Source organism: Lagopus leucura, unplaced genomic scaffold, assembly GCF_019238085.1.
Source record: "Lagopus leucura isolate 7727_CA_CO unplaced genomic scaffold, USGS_WTPT01 Super-Scaffold_100026, whole genome shotgun sequence".
NCBI lineage: Eukaryota > Metazoa > Chordata > Aves > Galliformes > Phasianidae > Lagopus > Lagopus leucura.
Genome location: NW_024962277.1, coordinates 3,869,884 through 3,889,306, shown reverse-complemented (window position 1 = coordinate 3,889,306; position 19,423 = coordinate 3,869,884). Strand labels below are relative to the sequence as shown.

General features: G+C 35.5%; 1 protein-coding gene across 1 annotated transcript in view; it reads left to right on the top strand.

Moving 5' to 3' along the window:
* CACNA2D3 (calcium voltage-gated channel auxiliary subunit alpha2delta 3) overlaps positions 1-19,423 on the top strand; it is a 395,935-nt gene that overhangs the window by 352,357 nt on the left and 24,155 nt on the right. Inside the window, exons 30-33 of the mRNA XM_042880325.1 lie at positions 3,371-3,433; positions 7,026-7,096; positions 16,115-16,190; positions 19,282-19,334. Coding sequence (XP_042736259.1) covers positions 3,371-3,433; positions 7,026-7,096; positions 16,115-16,190; positions 19,282-19,334 — 263 coding nt within the window. The remainder of the gene's footprint in view (positions 1-3,370; positions 3,434-7,025; positions 7,097-16,114; positions 16,191-19,281; positions 19,335-19,423) is intronic.

Here is a 19,423-nt window from a genome sequence, read left to right as displayed (position 1 = left end):
AAACACAGAACTATGACGATCATGCCGTCTTTGGCATGAAATAGACCTTAGTCCATTTGTACCACAGTAGTGGTACACACTTTCTTGTGTAAGGCATTCTCTCAGCAACATGTTTAGCTGCTTCATCAAAACAGGAACTTAAGGATATTATCATGACTGGAGAAGTATTTTTAGTACGTCATGAGAAAGAACCAAGAATAAAGTAAAAAAGATTTCAACATTCTAAAAATAATCCACTTTTTTCTTTTTATTCCTTTGTCTAGTTAGTAAAAATAGGCATAGTTTGCTGAGTATTCATGCAGAACTTCCTTTGGTATGCAAAGAAAGCACAGTCCGTTTAAAAGCTATTCAGCTATTCAGCTATTTTCACTTGACACCAGCAGGAGCCACATAAGCAAAGGGAGAAATTCAGTAATAGTGTGAACCTAGGTAATGTAGATGTTTCAAGATTTTTATTGCATTTTATTTTATATTTTATTGTATTTTATTTTTGTAATGACAAAACATATTATTAATCTGACTCAGTCAAATATTATAGGTATTCTTTAATATTTCAAAGCTGCCTTATCTCAACAGTAAGAAAATCTCTGCTGAGCAATTACTAAACAAATTAAAGCACTTAAAAGTATTAAGAAATGAAATTAATAGAAATAGATAGGCACAATATTCACACAAAACTAGTTGACGAGTCCTTGTAATAATTTTGATTGTAAAATACAGTAGCATGACAGATTTGCAATTCCTCAGAAATAATTTTTTTTAATTCTTTTACAGCTTTGGATTTGCTCTTTTTTTCTTTTGTTTGTTTGTTTTTTTGTTTTCCAAGTGCCTCACATTTTATTTTAGTTTTTTGTTTTCTTTCTTTTTCATATTTAGTTTTGTAACCCATATAACATTCCATTACTGTTATATATTGGAGCTGTGACAAAAACATAGAGGACTTGAACTTGATCAAAGTTACTGTGCTCCAAATGTGTTCTCAGACCTCAGTCAACATTCTTGGTGTGTTTATTCTGGACTTCATGCCTGCTGTATTTTACAAGCTCAGGGACTCTCTACCTGCGGAACATTCCCTTGAAATCTCAAGTTCACTGATCTTGAACCTTTGGGCAAACCTGTGCATAGTTCACTTCCAACACCTGTGAGCCATTGTGAATTAAGCCTTTTTCATACAGCTCTAGTCTATGCAAATGTTATTATCCTATGCATTAATTTTGCATTTGACATTTTCTGTTTCAGATTTGCTGAAAGTAAATGCACCCTACTGTGCTTTGTCAGTGCTAAGTTTCATCTGAAAATGATTCTTTAATGCAGTACTGGATAGCAAAAGTTATTTATCTTGCTGGTGGGTAGATGAATGAATGGCCTAAATTCCTCAGTTTCTAAAATGGGTAGAAGTAGAAACCCTATTATCTTCACACAGCAAAATGCAAATTCTTCCAACTGCCCATATGAAATAGCAATCCTAAGTTGTTAATATAATTTTGAATTTTGGAAAATACTAATTGCATGACTATGGCATAGAGATTCAATACATGATTACTAATTCTTTTGTCAGGACAGTGGTTTTCCAGTTGGATATAATCCATGAGCTATGAAATGATGTCCACGCTCTCCTGTCCAGTGTAACTACTCTTCAACATTTTCCATGCTGTGCAGAAATACTATTTCTAATGCTCTGTCTTTGGATTAATCTTTCATCCAAAGACAACTGCAAATATGTATCCTTGAAAGAGGTCTTTGTTGACTTAGTTCCTCTCCTATAAAGTTCGTGGGAGGTTTATGGTTTACTTAGGGGATAGAAGTGTTCTGGAGTTACAGTCTACTTGTGAAATTCCACTCTTCATACACCACTGAGGTTAAGTAGTTGCCTCTTCTGAATGCATTAGCTCTACTCCGATCTTTGCCAGTGTCATCAGCTTTTCACATTGCGTTTGCCAATTTTTGGTTTTCTGGCAGATCAAAGGTTGGAAATTAGTTGTTTCAGACTTCCTTTTTGACAGGTTTTCTGCCACTGGGGTGGTTTGAAGCTTACGTTCCCCTATTAGAACGCATATCCTACACTTGTGTTAGGGAATTACATTCTTTACAAACTTTTGCCTGGTTTGAGTTTCTTTTAATATTTTTTTTTCCTTTAAAAACAACAACACAACAAAAGCTCAAACAAAAACAAACAAACAAAACAACTTAAATTCCTGCCAACATTTCTTTAAAACAATTCTGTAAATTCCTTCTGAAGTCCCATAGAACAGAAACTAACATGGAACAGAGTCAGAGTCAGACTCACCCAGAAATCTTGAAAAATCAAATTGTACAAGTGCTGCTGCAGGATCACCCACGCTTTTCTTTCAAAAACTGCAAAGAGATTTTACTGCATGCACAGAGAGTAGCACATTTCACCATCTTTCTGTTCAGCCTCTTCACAGCAGGAAAGGTTTTGAATTAAAAGCAAAGCTATGATGATTTCTGTGCTGGAAGCCATCCTACTTTTTTTTATTATTATTATTATTATTATTATTTTTTTTTTTAACAAAGATGTCACTAGAAACATTAGCTGATTTAGACCAATGATAGAAATATGTTATAGATTTAACACTGAGGTAGGTTTTTGGCAATGATGAAGAGAAACTGAGTTATATCATGGTTTGAGTTGTACCTTATGCTTAAACTCCGAAGCACAGTAATTAAAACTTTGCCTGTAGCGAATAACTCACTTGAGGTTAAAATAGAGTATGAATGTATAGAGGGAAGCACTGATTTCAGTTTATCTTGCTATATACAAGTTATAAGTCTGACCTACGAAATGCTAACAGTCTTACCTCTGGATCCAGTTCCCAATTAAAAACACAATTTGAAAAGCTTTAGGAGACCTGTGGGGCCTCTTATGCAGAAGTTTCTGGTTCCCTCCCCCACTGACCAAATTAAAAAATATTACCTGGTCCCCTGTTAGTCCTCCAGGCAGACACTGTGTTTTCATTAATACATCATTAGGGTAATGACATTGTGCTGATGTTTTTCTCCCAACACAGGATAAGCAATCAGTAGTAGCAGCTCTGTGCCTTTGCAACTTTGTTACAAGGAATTATTTTTAAGAATGAATTAAAAAAAACAATGACCCTGTTCTTTTTATATTTGTTTACAGCTTATCTTACATCCTCTCTTTCTATATACATCTTTTTGTTTTGCATGAACTGTATGCATAAAAATCTAGATCAGATAGCATCCCATTGGTGGAGACTTAGAAGTTAGGTTAGCCATTAGAAGGACCTGATGGCTTTATTTGTTTAGAATGTCATTTGGAAGTAAATGAAATAACATTACTGCATCCCAAAACTAACGTTAGAACTGAATGATGGTATTACTTTTTCAGGCAATCAACTGTTACCTAATAGACAACAATGGATTTATCCTAGTGTCTGAAGACTATGGGCAGGTAAGTGAAAGATTTTTATTCAGCCCTCTCATGTAGCACATTTATGTAATTGTTATTCTTAAATAGGTCACTGTCTTAAAACGTTAAGTAACTAGTAGCATAACACTGAAAACTTCCATCAATAAAATGTGACAGAAGCTCAGTTTCTATCTCCCACTGGTGTGGGTTCTGCTCTTAAACTCCTAAACGTTCCTTCAGAAGGCTTTTTTGGCTGCAAGAAGGTCTGCCTTCCATAAGACCTTTTTACCCCCAGTACAAAGAGTCTCTGTGGAATTTTGCCACCAGTAAAGTGTGAGAAGAGAGTGAGGAGGCTGGGGATGTAGAACTCTTATATTCAAACTTCAGATAATTAAATGATATGCAGCTGTTTGTTGAATTTACTTTCTGAGTACATTACAGTTACTGGTGGATAAAAACTAAGCACGACAATATATAGGACAAGGATCATGGTTCATGGAGACCATTCAAAACATTGATTTGCTCTGCTTCTTGGAAAGTGACTGAAGAATGTATAGCAGTTCCATTCAGTGAGCTTTATGAAGAACCCACCACTATCTTCATTAACTTTGCCTGGAAATAGTTGGGATGGTGCCCCAGTTATGCCAGAGTTTTCTGAAGTTGAATTTCTTTTATGTGTTGATACTCTGAATAGGATTTACACATATTCTTACTTAGCCCTTAGGTGAATTAAATTTGTTGTGACGAGGTTGGTTACTGAGAAACATAGCTATCATAAAGAGCTCTGGGTGACTTAGAAGAGTGACTTGAGAGGAGAGCTACAAAAAAACAAACCTCTAAATGGATGGTGAAAAAGAAGCCAAACTGCATTTTGCTTTTAGATTTAAAACATGAAATACATCAACTTTAAATCTAACATTTCTGAAAGTAAAAAGGTACAGATTTTTTTTTCATAGCTCTGAAGTAGCTGGATAACATTTCCTCAGTGTCCCTCTGTACCTCGTTCCATTTTGGTTGATGCTTTGAAAAGTGTGTTAGCAAGTAGTAAACAAGGGAAGCAAACTTCTTCTGAAACGTTTGTTCTTCTTATACTATACTAGAGCATTAACTGCTCAACAGATAATGTGCTGTGCTTTGAAGTAATCATTCTTCACAATATGTTGTCTTCATGCAAAACCAAGGACTGAAATTTAATATTTTGTTTTACTTTATTACATACATTGCTTTATCGTTTTGGAATGTCAAGCATGTTGTGAATATAATTCCAAGATGGACCCATAAAATTACATGAACCAAAAATATGATGTTATTTAAATGTTATTTAAATGTTATGTTAGAAACAGTGGTGGTGGTGGTGTTTTTTTTTCTCTACCTATTAAGTACGTATTTTTACTTAGTTAAGCCAAAGAGTAACACTCATTGTAGAATAATCTTGATGCACTGAAAACTTTTTATCTGGTTATTTTCCCAGATTATTGTGTGCAAGTGTGTATACAATTGCATACAGTATGTACCTCATTTGCTAGCTGGTAGTTGGCTACAACCAATAAATATGATTAGGAAAACATTTTCCTTTGGTAGGTCATCTGATACTGGCCGGTACATTCCCTTGAAGAACCTATTATGGACAGATGCTGGGCAAACATTAGGCTAGACATGTGTAATGACTTAGATTTCAAGTTGCTACTGGTAAAGCATCAAAAATGTATGTGAGTCTAAAAGCCAAACTAGCATATCTGCTTTCTGGGAAAGAAGGAAAGTATCTGAGAATCATACACTGCTGACAGAATGTCAGGAAACAGGTGATAAAATGCAGATTTTTCAAGAACCCTACTGGCAAGATTTATGGAATCTTGTTCCTATGTCACTGCCTTCTGATGTACATATATAGGGAGAAAACCTTTCTGCCATATCATGGCATAAGGTGCTAATTCCTCTTCTGCCATATCCAGCACTGGTAGCTCCTTCAAATATTTAGCTGCTTAACTGCTGTTAAACTCAACCATTAGTTAGGACAGATCTAAGCCACAGATGGTGAGTTTTGTTGATGTAACACTGAAGTTAATAGTATGATAATTACAGTCTATGCTTTTTACACACATATATCTATATATATGTATGTACACACTCTTTCTTTTTTGAGGAAGGAAGGAATAGGGAAGTGGGATGATGCCTTTTCAGTTACTCACCTTTCTGGGCTTATTTCAGTGCTGTTTTTCTTTGGACTTGCCAGAAATGGCCTGAACCACTCTAAAAGTCTTGTCCTGGGGCACTGTAATTCTTCATCTGAGTTACCACTAAATCCAAATATATTAAAAAATAACAATTGTTTGGGTGTTACTACTTTGGGGAGAACTAGCATTTACAAATGGAGCTTTTGTGGAAAGAACTGTCACTGAAATGTCTTCATAAGACTGAAGCATAACTTAATAAATCATGTTTATTGCTATCTAAGGTTATATAGTCATTTATGGTTTGGGCTTTTTGACATTAGCTGACTGCCTCTCCCATAGTTAGGATAATCTTTCTTCATCAGTCAACCAGCGCTATTGAAGCTAGTATTTTTAGTCATATAAACTACAAATGTTCCTCTTGTTTCTAGGAGATTTTGCAAACCCATATGTTTTGGAAAATGTTCCAAGTTTCCCCTGAGTTTAAAAAAAGAAAAAAAGGCAATACTTGCTTTTTAGGTAGAGGAATGCATTTTCTTGGCTTGGACTGTAACTTCTCTGCCTGCAAACTCCCAGGTGCATACTTGAGGTCAAGTAAGTTCCTTGTAATGGAATTGGCATTTAGTTCATACAAAACCTATGGAATTCGTGCAATTTGAGAGTGTAGTGCCCTTTCCACCAATAAATTGTGGGATTTCTCCCTTTAAACACGATGGAGAACTTATCCGATCCTTATGGGAGTTGGGGTCCTCAGATGAGAAAATGTCTTCCCAACCTAGAAAAAAAAAAAAAAAAATGCTGTACATACAAGATTTTTGAATTCCATATGAATGGCTACAGAAAATGGAGTCACTTCCATGTTGCATACCGAATTCATAATGTGAATGTTTGCTTTCTCAAAAGAGATTTATTTTTATTAGTCCACATCTACTGAACAAGGATAAAATGAGTAATTCATCAGGCTGAGTGGTTTTAAGTATAAAATGACTTTGAATGAAGTTAAAATTTCTAGGACTGATGAAATGTACTGTCCTGGTTCCTTAAACAGGTCATGCAGGAATTATAAACAATGCTTTTTTATGACCGCTTATGGAATCCTCTCACAACCTGTTTATATCTTTCTGAGTAACATTTTAATCACAAGGGTTTGTGATCAGATTAATGTGTTTCCTTTGCAAGCTTTAGGTTGGGATGGCTTTTATTTCCGGTATTAGATGTTATATAATGTCCCTCAATCTATTGTATAAGCTCTCACATCTGCTCAGGGGTAATAATTTAGTCTGTATAACTTGCCATGACTATGAAGTCCTCTTCAGTTTTTATGTAGCAATAGTCATGAAAACCTATCTATGTAGCTGTCAAACCGACTCTTGTCAGATCATAGAATATGCCAGTTTAAATTATATCCATTTTTGTTTTGCATTTTTCTACATCTGGTAATTTTTTGTATTTTTCCCTTGCAGACTGGTAACTTTTTTGGGGAGATTGAAGGGGCTGTGATGAACAAATTACTAACAATGGGCTCCTTTAAGAGGTAAGAATTACATCAGTGTTTTATCTCTTACAAAATGTTTCAAAAAAAAAACAAAAACGACAAAATAAAACAAAAACAAAGTCATATAAAGAAAGGCCAAAATGGACAGCTTGGCTGGATTCTCATTATGCCTTTTTTTCTGTATTCTGTATGATAATTTGATACCATACACATTTCATTAAACGTTCTGGAGACAGTCAACAGGGAGTTCCTTTTTTATTGGACTGTGATGCTAGAACCTTGTGCCTCTCCTGTTCCCACTGTGCTCAAGTGGAAATGAGATTAGACCATATCTACTACTGAACAGTTCTGAATAGCTCTAGAGCAAATCACTGATGAATCATTAAACATCTTGACCCGTAAAAAGTTGGAGATTGCTCAAATCACATAGTGAATGATGCCCTATTGTTCTGAAAGTGTTCTGCCAGTAATTCTTCGCCTCATATGTTAACTGACCTTTGAACATTTCTGTGACTATTGACTTAATCTTGCTATCATCATGACAATATAACTAATGGTGATTTGATGTGTTGTCCTTTGAAATAAATTAAGCATCCTGGAAAAGTAAGAAAACTTTTCCTTGTAACTCAGCACCAAAGTCTTCATGGCTTTCACACATCCTGAGAACTGCTCCTTATCCCTTTGTCCCCTTCCAACTCATGCAAGAGCATGAGAGAAGTGCAGTCCATGTGCATAGCCCTTTTCACTTTTCTCTTACTGCACATTTCTAGCATTAAAAAAATGACACATCGCTGTTCCCATCAACCACTGAATTTAGTTACTGCATGCAGGGTGTACACAGAGGCTTTCAAAACAGATGGCTTTTGTGTTTCCTGGGTAAAGCAGCTGTCTTAAAGGCAGAAAGCTTTCCATGTGTATTGTAGGCAGAAAGCTTTTACTCGGTGCATTATAGCTGAATACCACTCGCAGTAAATGACTGACCTGAAATAGAAAGATCTAGCGCTCACTAAATCATCCTACATCCTCATTCTTTGAGGGTGGCAACCTTTATGTGTTTAGCATTACATTCTTAACATGTGCTATAAAAGGAAGTGAAGTAATACCTATTTATAGAATGAGCTCTACAATGGAAAGATCTGTTTATACAAAAGCTGAAGAATTTTATTTAATGCAAAGAAAAAAAAAAGTGCAGCTAAAATCAAAGGATAAAGCTATAATTAGTCCCCCCCCTTTTTTTTTTTTTCATCCCGCCTAGAAAGCCTTTCAAACAGTGTATCTACTGAACAATTGATGGTGGTGAGCACCTCAACTGAGAAAACAAAGGCTACGCTTCTTGAGTATTCCACCTAGGCTGTGGTGGGCAGCAATTTGAAGTGGATCATTGGCTCAGGATATTTCTGGTCTGTAGCTATGAGGGAGTTACAGATAATGAAACCACTAGCTCCATGAAACAGAGCTGCAAGCTAAAGAAATGAAAACACGATGAGCCAATTATTTAAGAACAATAAACTGGTCATTGCCAATCAGTTAAAAACGGGAGAGAATCAAAGTGGTGTAATTGCTCTAAATGAGCCACCTGCTTTTCCTGCTGTACAGCAGATAGCTCAGTGCAGCAACAGAAAACAAAATGTCTTCGAGCTGTGCTGGATGAGATCTTTAAAATAAATTATTCCACTAACTTGAATGAAAAATATTTGCTACCTCTAATGAACAACTCAGGCACATGTACTGTATTTTTAAGGTTATTAATTGAGGGAAGTTGTTTTTCCAGTATTTATTTATCTTATGGAATAAGAGAAGAGAAAAAAAGTAGAATGGCGCAGTGGCAAAATATATTATCTTGAGGGCACAACAAGATATACATTGCATTATCTGTGTCAGTGCTGCTCTTAGCATGAAGGCAAAATGAGAGACCAAGCTCTGATCTTAGCCATTCATTCCTGAGCCCGTCCTTCCATGCAACTTATTTCTAATACAAAATCTACCAACCAACAGCTGAAATAAATCTAACATTGCCCTCTCAGGTCTCGTCTTGCTCCTTTTTCATTTGTTGTAGAGGTAGAAGGTTCCACAGTGCCTGATCTTCTCTGCAGAAGAGTTTCCTGACATGCCCCATAACTGTGGGGATGGGAGCCCTCTTCCTTTGCTACCAATAAGCTGAGTAGGAGTGCAGATACGTGCTGCTGCCTCGCAGATTCATACCGGCTTTTGGGCTCTCTGGCCACAAAAGGAATGAAATAACCCTTTGTGAGTTCACTCAACTACCACTCATTCGGAGGGATAGAGAAGTTCTTTTCAGGATTGAGCTGGAGGTGTTAAACAAAAGGGGGTTGTTTGCTCCTGACTATGTTTCTTTTCAACCTGCAGCAGGATGAAATTCAATTTTTGTGTTAGCTGTTTATTTTTTAAAGTGAACTTAAATACCTCCTTCCCTCCCTAATTTCTTTAAACTCAGTACTTCTTTTGAATTCTATTTATGTATATACGTGTGTATATTTTCTTAGTTTATGGATTTTATATTTAGAGGAAAAAATGGTATCAGTGTCTCCACAGCAACGTGACGTTCCGTGATTTCTTTTAGCAAAATAATGTTTACCTTATACCCTGAATATTGCATACAATTAGTTAAAACATGATTTAAATTCATTATTAAATAAATTAAGATGTGCTTATGGAAAAGTATCTGCTTCACATAACAGAAAAAAATGTGTCTTTATTGATTCCTCAATACTCTGCTTATGTAAAAACAGTGGGGGGAAAAATGATGGCTCAAAGCATGAAAATATAAAGAAAAATAATAACATTCAGAAAATCAAGAGCCATCAAAGTAGTGAGATTCCCAAATAAATGAGTTTAGTAAATCTGTTATAGAAAATTTAATCTCTTGACTTGAAAGCAGCTTGGTACTTTCCAATACAGAGAAACCCAATCAATTCCATAAGACAAATATGGAAGCAGCATCATTTCCTCTTAACAGTTTTGCTTCCACCAGGAGAAATCTGTGTTTTGGTGTCTCATGGTGTTAGGATAGTTGACAGAAATAGTGCATCCTCAAGTTCCAGCTTTTCCAGATGCTACGGCTCACTCTAATAAGCTCTTGTTGCTCTGAGAGCTTCCCTGGTTTCTTCCTTTTTCATCCTTTGTTCCTTTATCTTTACTCACATGTTTCCTAGTGAATAATGCATACTGTTTATGCCCTTATGGCACAGTGCAGTCCAGTTCCTTTACCTGTGTTCTCTAAATGCACTTACATAGGGGCCGACTTTCATTTCCCTGACTTGACTCACTTCATACTCCAAACTTAACAAGTGTTTTGCCTCTGGGTTATAAGAGTATACAAAAATTCAAAACCCTTTGCTAAGCCACTCCAAGAGAGCAAAACATTTCTAAAGCCAAATTATGAAAACAGAAACTGTTTGATCAGGTTGCTAATTCCCACTGAGGCGGCGCAGCCTCCAAATGAAGGATATTCTTCTGTTTAGTTTAGGCTACTTTGTCTTATTTAAGCATTTGATTCAATTAAATATTCTTGAAATTGTGTGAATATGACACTGCTGTATTTATAAATTGTATTTATTTTCACTTTGGAGAAGATCAGTACTAGGGTAAAGGAACAATTCCAAAAGGGTTTACTGAATCTGTTATTGGATAAATGTCAATTATAAAGATTCTATCTTTAGTAGTAATTTATTTTGTAAAAGTGAGCTCAAGATATACCCCATGTTTAAGGCATAAATACTAGAATCACAGAATGATTTAGATTGAAAGAAACCTTTGAGGCTCTTGTAGTGCTACCCTTCTGACATGGGTGCAGACATCTTCCTCTAGGTCAGATTGCTCAAAGACCATCCAACCTGACTTTGAACATTTCCAGTGATAAGACACCTACAGCTTCTCTGGGGGACCTGTTCCAGTGTCTCAGCTCACTCATCATGAAAAATTTCTTCTTTATATGCAATTTAAGTCTACCCTCTTACAGCTTAAAACTGTCATTTCGCTATATGTCCTGGTAAAAAAAACTAATGAGCTTCGCAATTTATTTCCTCTCAAACATTATTATCATCTCCTGTATTAACTGTCATCTGCACTACAGAGTATTTATTAAGCATACACACTGATTCTTCGATTTCTAGATGAATAATATGTAATTATCCTACTCTGAAGAGTGACTTTCCATTTTCATCAATGAAATAGCTGTCAAAGAGAATAATACAGCAGATTGTCTAGTGCAGGGTTACAAACAGACCTTGTTCCTAGCTGCATGCTGCTTGTAGGTACAAAATAACATACTTCACTGCCCTCTTGTCATCACCAATGACAAGGAACTAGACCTGATTTTTTTTCACATTTGCCAGATGTACATCTTGTACTCATGCTCTAAAACTCTCCTCTTGCTGTGTGGATGTTTTCCACTCCTATCTTGTCCTTGTGACATCTAAAATTAATGTCTCAAAACAGTTTGGGTGAAATTTGAATTTACATCTCTGTAAATATTGCTACTAATTTCATGGAGAGAATTAGTATTTTGGGATCCTTTTACCCACCTAAGGAGAAACTCAGACTTGTGCAATGTAAATGAATTGTCATTCTGTAAGCTGAAAATGCAGACTGAGTTATGGGTTTTATACATTTTATGCTCTGGAGCACTTTGGCAACTAGGAATAGCTGAATTCAAAGCAAAGGTATGTGATGACAAGTTCATTTTCTCAAAATGCTCTGATTTATTTTTAAGCTTTTTTTTTTTTTTTTTTTTCATTTCCTTGGTGATGAAAAATATTAGTTTGACTGCTTCTGGATATTAATGATTTGTAAATGAAAGGAGAGCCAGAAAAGAAACAGTATATAACTTCATATGCTGTGCTGCTATCTCCCAACAGGGACCCTCTCTAGTCTTAAGACATAGACTTATGCTTCACAACATTCCGTACTGTCCCTCCTTCTCCTCCTTGCAAGAGTATGAGGCAGGCTATACATCTTGTGTCTGGATTAATGAACACCTTACAACCAGAAGTAAGCTTTATTCACTGTTAATTCTCACATAGACCACTGGGAAACAGCAGCATAAAAAAATTAGGACTTCCTTTATCATGGGCTTCCTATGCTTATTTTCTGCACTTCGTTTCTTATGTTTATAACATAAGAAGTGTATTATTCTTATAAATTATTTGAAAATCCCCAACTATCTTGAACTGATGACAAGGTATTTGAAATGTTTGCCTTGAAAATTCTTCAGCTGTTATCAGTGATGATATTTCACACTGCCACCTAGAAATCCATAGGTATGCTGGAAAATCTGGCTGGAAGCGATAGGATACATCTGTTGGTATAGCCTGTACTGTTGGCAGGTCTTAATTTTCTTGAACTGGATTTGCACTTTCTTGTTGCAGAGTATAAGGCTGGAATTTGCTATATCTGGAAGTTAACACTGAAATGTTTTTTGCTGAAATCTATTCGTCTCCTGAAGTTGCACACCTCATTTAATTTTGAGAAAGTTATCTTCCACTAGCTCAAGACAGTTGCACACAGCTTGGGTTTCTCCTATGTCTGATGTTGAAACCTGCATAGACTTCAGTGATGTGATGTGGCAATGGGGGCAGTTAGCAGCATCCATATGTTAGAAAGCCCCAGTCACGTTGTCTTTAGCAAAGCTCTTCTGTGGAGTGCTGTAATACACAGAATAGAATTGGGCGTCTAGATGGGTTTAAAATTAGATTGTGGGAAGCAAGCAATTATGTTCGCTAAGTATAGTCAGTCAAAAAGGATACGGGTAGCTGCAAACAGTTATTTAAAACTGTAACACAATCACTTCAAAAAGGGTAATCTGGAAGCCTTTCTTTCTGCAACAGTGAGTTAAGTCTGTCTGAATGAGGGAAAGATTATTTGGTAAAATCTCAAAGACATTAGCAATAAAATAACACTCGAGAAATGACACCTGAACACAGAAGCACTACAGTCTCTTAGAGTACTGTTTTGACTACCAATGCTGTAGTAGCCTTTGCAAGGAATAAGGCTGGAAGGCTCTTACATTTACAAGTATTAAAACAAAACAAAGCAAAACTGTATTTGAATTTGTTAATGCCTTGGAACTCGTTTATACTGAGCTTCAATGCCATTCACAGAGACAGAGAGTCTAGAATTGATTCAATATGTTGTAGTGTTCAGATTTCAACATGGCTATGGGCTTCATCCTCTGATCTTTGAAGTGTAGTGCAAAATTCCTTTTTGTTTTTAGCACGAAAGAATCAGGTCTTTGTAAGATCGTTTGGCAATAGTGTTTTGGCAGGTATATTTTGTACATTATGTATTACAGTAGTTTGAGTAGTCTTTAGAAACTTTCAGATAGGTGTTGAACCTGCCCACTCTGAAAGTCACTGACATGGGAATACTTGGTTAAAAACTAGAACTCTTTCCAACTCTTCCAGGCTTTTTTTTTTTTTACATCTGTCATGCACTTTTCTAAAGATTGGCCCTTTTTAAATTTTCCTCTCTCTTTTTTTAAATTTTTTTTGCAAACTTATTCCTGAACCAGAATCTTCACAGTTGCAATACCTTCAAATGTATTTACTACAGCTAAGCTTGTTTTATCACCCGTAGATGACATTCAAGCATTTCCAAACAATGATATTATAGTGTTCCATACTGATGTTGACATTTTTCTTACAACTGCTCTTCTCCTCTATCACTCAAAACTTTAATATTTTTTCCCTTTTAAGTGAGGTGCTATTTAACTACACAAATTTTAACATCTTTATTCTAGTTACTCATAATACAGTTCTAGATTTTTGTCTACTCCATGCAGTACAGTACAATAATACACAAATCTAGCATGTTGTGGCACAGTATCAGTTATATTTTGGATTATCTGTGTGAGCACAAACTTCAGTCTTTCATGTTTGAGCATTTGAAGAAACTATTCTGTCTGTCTTAACTGTAATACTAACAGGCATAAATACTGGGGGAGGGGAGAAGGCATTTTTCCAAATATTAAATATCAGTGCACAATAATAGCATTTGGTTAACACTTCTTAACAGGATAACAAAGTTCACAGATTGACCAAGTGGTTTTAGTGTATGATCTGAAAGTTGAGAAAATGTTCGCGTTTTCCAGTACTAAATGAAAGGTCACCAAAATTATTATGAAACCTTTTACAAAGAATGAAGACAAAGTTGAGTGCTATTCAACTTGTTGCACTCAAGATTAATGAGACCATATCATCCAAGTATAATTCTTTGACTGCTTTACAGAGAGCATGTTAAAATCCTTAAACTGTCTTGTATGTACACGTATCTCTTGCCACCATCACTAGCACGTCCATGTGGACATACAGTAGAGTTCTTAACAGTAGAGGAATGAAATAGTCAAGTCAGGACTGGAAAGGCAAGCTGTAGAGATTACCTTACAGGGGTTTTATTCTGACCATGGCTAAAGGGGAAAAAAAAAAAAAAGAATGCTAGGGAAAGTGGTGTATTACTGCATGCCATACAGGCAGCACAGCTTACACCCTGTACTGCTCTGTTTGTCTTGGCAGATCTGTGTGCGCGGATCTGGCTGTGGGCGTGATTCTGCCAAAGATGGTCAGTGTTCAACTTACACCCATGTTTAGGTCTCTAGTTATGCGTTTGTCTACCATGTGCCTCTCTCTGCCAGTCCACAAAACAATGGCTTCCTAGCCATTTCTGTTCTGAAAATAAGATGAAATGAATGATGTAAGCTCTATGGCTAAGTACTAAATGTTTAGCTGAAGCTGCAAGATCCAATATATTCAGATATTTTGCTTGTAAGCCAAAAAGAAATATAGTGCATAGTAAAGAAGATTTTAGTGATGGTTGCTGTCACAAAAATTAGATCAGAAGAAATTGTATACAGTTTCTACCATAATAGTTTAAAATGTTTTGTTGGTACAGGTTGCTATGTTTCATGGCATGCAGTGCAGAATGCCTTATGGTGGTACTGAATGCATTTCATGACCTGGTTTTGGCAGCTTCTGGGACATCCCTTCCATAGCTGAACTTGTGTGCGCTCCTTTCCTCTTCACTTAGAAGCAAGGCACACATTGCAAAATGTTGAAGTCCCATCTCATACACCTTTAAGACATATATGTCCAATTGTATTCTCTTGTCCCTCTAGTGATGCAAAAGTCAAATGGATATATTCAAATAAAGCTAGTAACATTCATGTATCTACATTCATTGTAACTTATCAGCTACAGATTCTTTACATCTGCTACTGATGTTGACTTCTTCTTATGTATGGATGCAATCTGTTAATTGTTCTATGGACGGACAGATTTAGAGAAATAATCACAACTCCATATACTATCTCTGAGTTCTGGATTTTACATTTAGATCTCTGAAGTGTGTCAATGAGTAAAACCATAAGCAGAAAGAAACTGCCATTTATTATGCATCTGAGGAGGCTTCTAGCATATGTTGATTGCGAGAGGTACCTGACATGAAATACTTGCCCTTGTGAAAAGATGCAAAAGGAATCCCAACCTGCCTCTATTGTCTGTCCCATGAATACACTGAAATATCACTTCTCTCTTTGGAAGCAACACTGTTATTTCAGCTTCGTTATGTTAGAGATGTTAAAACTGCAGAAGTGACATTCTGTCTTTTCTGGAGTTTGAATGGTCTGTTGTGAGAAGCCCCTCAAATGCATAGGTTCTTTCACTTTCTGGGGCTAAATGTGCTGATCTCAGTCCAGAACCAATTGTTTAAGCATCATGTTGAATGTGTATTCTCCTCTTCCTCACATTGTTTATCTCATTGTGTGTTACACTGTATGTGTATCTTCCCTTTTTTTCTCACAGTTATACTTTTGCTTTGTTCTGCAGTCTGATAAAATCCTTACAAAGTTTTTAACAGTTTCTCACCTTTATTCTCCTTTGTGCAACATGTATTTTAATAATCCCCTTCTGTCTTTTCCCCGCTGCCCTTCCTTTTTTTTTCCCTTTTTTTTCCTGTCTACTTTGTGAGCAGACTGTTTCATATCACCACGATTACTCCACTGTGTTTTCTCCTTTTAGTCAAGCAGTTTTCTGTTCTTCTCTGTAGAATTACACTTTATGACTACCAGGCCATGTGTAGAACAAACAAAGAGAGTAGCGACAGTGCCCATAGCTTACTGGACGTAAGTACAGTGAATTTTATGAGCACCTTTTCATGCACTCATCAAAGAAAATTGTTGCAAATATCTCATGGCCATTCTAAGCCCATTATTTTAATTTGGAATGCTTAAAACTCTTGCGTTTATCATAGTTCATACAAGGAATGGTTCATTATAAACCAAAAGGAAGCGTTAAGCATTTTTAAGTTTAAATACTTATGCAATCTTTCTTACCTTGGACTCCCATTTCTGTCTGACGTTCCGTCAGATTGTCCATTGCACCATGTGAGTCTACCTCAGGACTTTTTGAAATTGTGCTTTCTTTAGGGAGCTGGAATCACACATGCCTTTTCTGTGTGTAAACACATACACACAAACAATGATGGAATTGAAATTTAAAATTTATTTATGTATATATTTATTTATATATACATAAATGAAATAATTCGTTCATTGATGAAGTATACAACTGAATGATTTTAATTTTTTTTTTTTCCCCACAGTATTTGAAGAAGATATCTTTTAAAATAAAATGTCAATGATTATTTGAACCCTTCTCTAGCAATCAGCTCTGGATACAAACCCTGTCTCTTTGCAAGGCCTGACTAGCATAAAGCCAGGCCTAGCAAGGATGACAAATCTTTCTTCCCAAATCATGTCTAATTAATAATCCAAGGGTATTTTATATATGTTACTGATTACTTACAGTAGTCTGTCAGTTAGAAATAGTTAAACTGTAGATCTTGCATATTAAACAGGAATTTTTTTTAATGGCAGTTTGATCATGAAGAATTATGTAAAAGCATAATATGAAGCAAAATACTGCTTCAATTTTACCAGTCTAGAAAAGTTATATGGTATTATTTTTAAATAAAGAGGGATCCAGCTTGAAAAAAAATAGCCTGCCTACTTAAACTCTTGAGGAAATATCAAAGTTCTGGCAACTTCCAAATATTTATAAATATATAGCATCTATGATTTGTTTAATAATTTTGGGATGTTTCAGATGACCCCATGCTTTTTAAATACCTGGAAATGTGGGTTTACTGCACTTACCAGACTTATTTACTAATGCCTGAACCTGAAATAAGATTGGTATATCGTGAAGTACTGGGCTGTGCAATGAGACTTACATTGTTGGCGTATTTCGCAGTGCAGGACACTGTGATTCACATTTGCACAAAAAAATTTAAAATATATTAACACTTCTAACAACAACCTTCCATCCTGGGACCTGGGGCTTCAGCTAAGTGGCATGTTCTTTCCTTATATTATTAAATAATGAAAACTCTTCTTTCAATCCTCAAGGATTGTCAAGTTCAACTCTTCAAAAGTTTTTTTTTTTCTTTTGCTTTACTCCCACAGTTTTGCACACATAGATTAGGTTACAGGGCAGCATTCCATTCACATAAACAATGCATTTGTTCCCAAATATTTATAATTCCACTTGAGAATTACCATTGTATAAGTACACTAGTAGATATAGAGACTGAGAAAATCTTTAAAAAGTTCAAAAACAGATATGAATGCTTTAAACAGCAGAAAAGTGGAATATAAGTATGGAAGCCCATGTGTCAGCTGTCCCACAGCATTCTGCTACAATCGTGGAATGCAAGTCAAGGGCTGGACCCTGGTGTCTGGTATCAGTGTTCAGGTTGTGGAATTAAAACAGTAAATTAGAGATGGACAAGATTTACAGATGGTTTATTGATTTTCTTTACCAGTATAGGATTGCTTCTTAAAAGACAATCTGTTAGTTTGCTATTTAGCATATTTTCTTGCTTCAAATTACTTAAGTCCCAGATAAACCTCCACAGAACCACTTGGTTGCAAGGAAATCAGTGCCATGGAATCACCCAGCTCAACTTTTGGCTCTCAGTGATAGCTGAGATACATACAAAGAAAAAACCTGGTTGCAGTTGTTGAGGGAACAGTCCTTGAGTGTGAAAGGCTGTCTTGATAAAATCCCATATCATGAGAACACGTTTTTAGCTATGTAATGAATTCTTTTCTGCTAAAATTCCAACACATTTTTCTGATTTTGTAGTCATGATTTTGAAACCTTTATTTTTTTTTAGATATATTCAAAGTTATTTCATTTTCTTTCAGCTCTCATATTGAAAGTTACATTTTTATAATACATATTATACTTTACATATATTAGTTACAAATAATAAGTACATGTTATTTTCTATTATATAATTTGGTATTATCTAAGCAAAAGTGTACAACAAAATATTTAATTGTGTGGGAAATGTCAAGTTCTCTGATTGAGAATTAAAATGAAAAGGATGCTCCACAGGGCTGAAATTTTGTTTTCTCTTCATCCCTAGGTAATTCTTACAGCTGTTTTATCTTCTCTGGTCAGACAGTACTTAATTGAAGAAAACCTTGACAGTCCTGGGCTGCGTTCTGCTGGCTTGTTATTTCAGAATTTCATGCCAGTGAACAATATACTTTCATAAATCAATAATCTTATGGATATTCTGTTTTAAAAAATAAACCAAAATTTTATGATTTATCTCTATTATTCGTCGTACTGTAAACAAAGGATTTTAAAAATATTTGCTTTATTGTAAGTGTTATAATCCAGCAAAGTAAAAGATTGTGGAAGGATCTTAGAAATTACATTCAGTGCTTAAAAGTGAGCCTTCACTATGACACAGATGACTTTGTTTAGGTAATTTCAAATGACAGAAGCATTTCCTAGTCTCATTAGACGGAGATAATGAATAGAGATTTACATTATAGAGAGGCAAGTCTGTGAGTTGCAGCCTAAGGAAAGCCCCATATTTTCTAACAGAACTGTTCCTCCAGCATTAGCCTGGGAAATAGGAACCCCTAGAGGTTAAATATTTAAGAATAGTTTGCAAAACTTTCCTTTTCCGGCTGATAATCTGTGTGTCCAACCAACCACATTAAAAGAAAATTTCATTACTGTATATTTTGCTATTCAGCAGAATGGTATATTTTCTTTCATAACAAAATTATTGTTCTTTTTCTCATGCTTCCCATGCATTTTAATATCCATAACATTGTCTTTCCATGAAGAATTCAGTTAAGATATAAATACTGCATGTTTTGCCCTTTTATTAAATGAGTTGCTTCTCTTCAGCCTTATAATGCCTTCTTTGCTGCAGTAAAATGGATTATGACAGAGCTTGTCTTGTAAGTAATTTTTTTCAAGAGTTTAATGGATATTTATACAAATTAATGAGTATTTGTATTTTTTAATGCTTAATGAGCATTTGTACTTT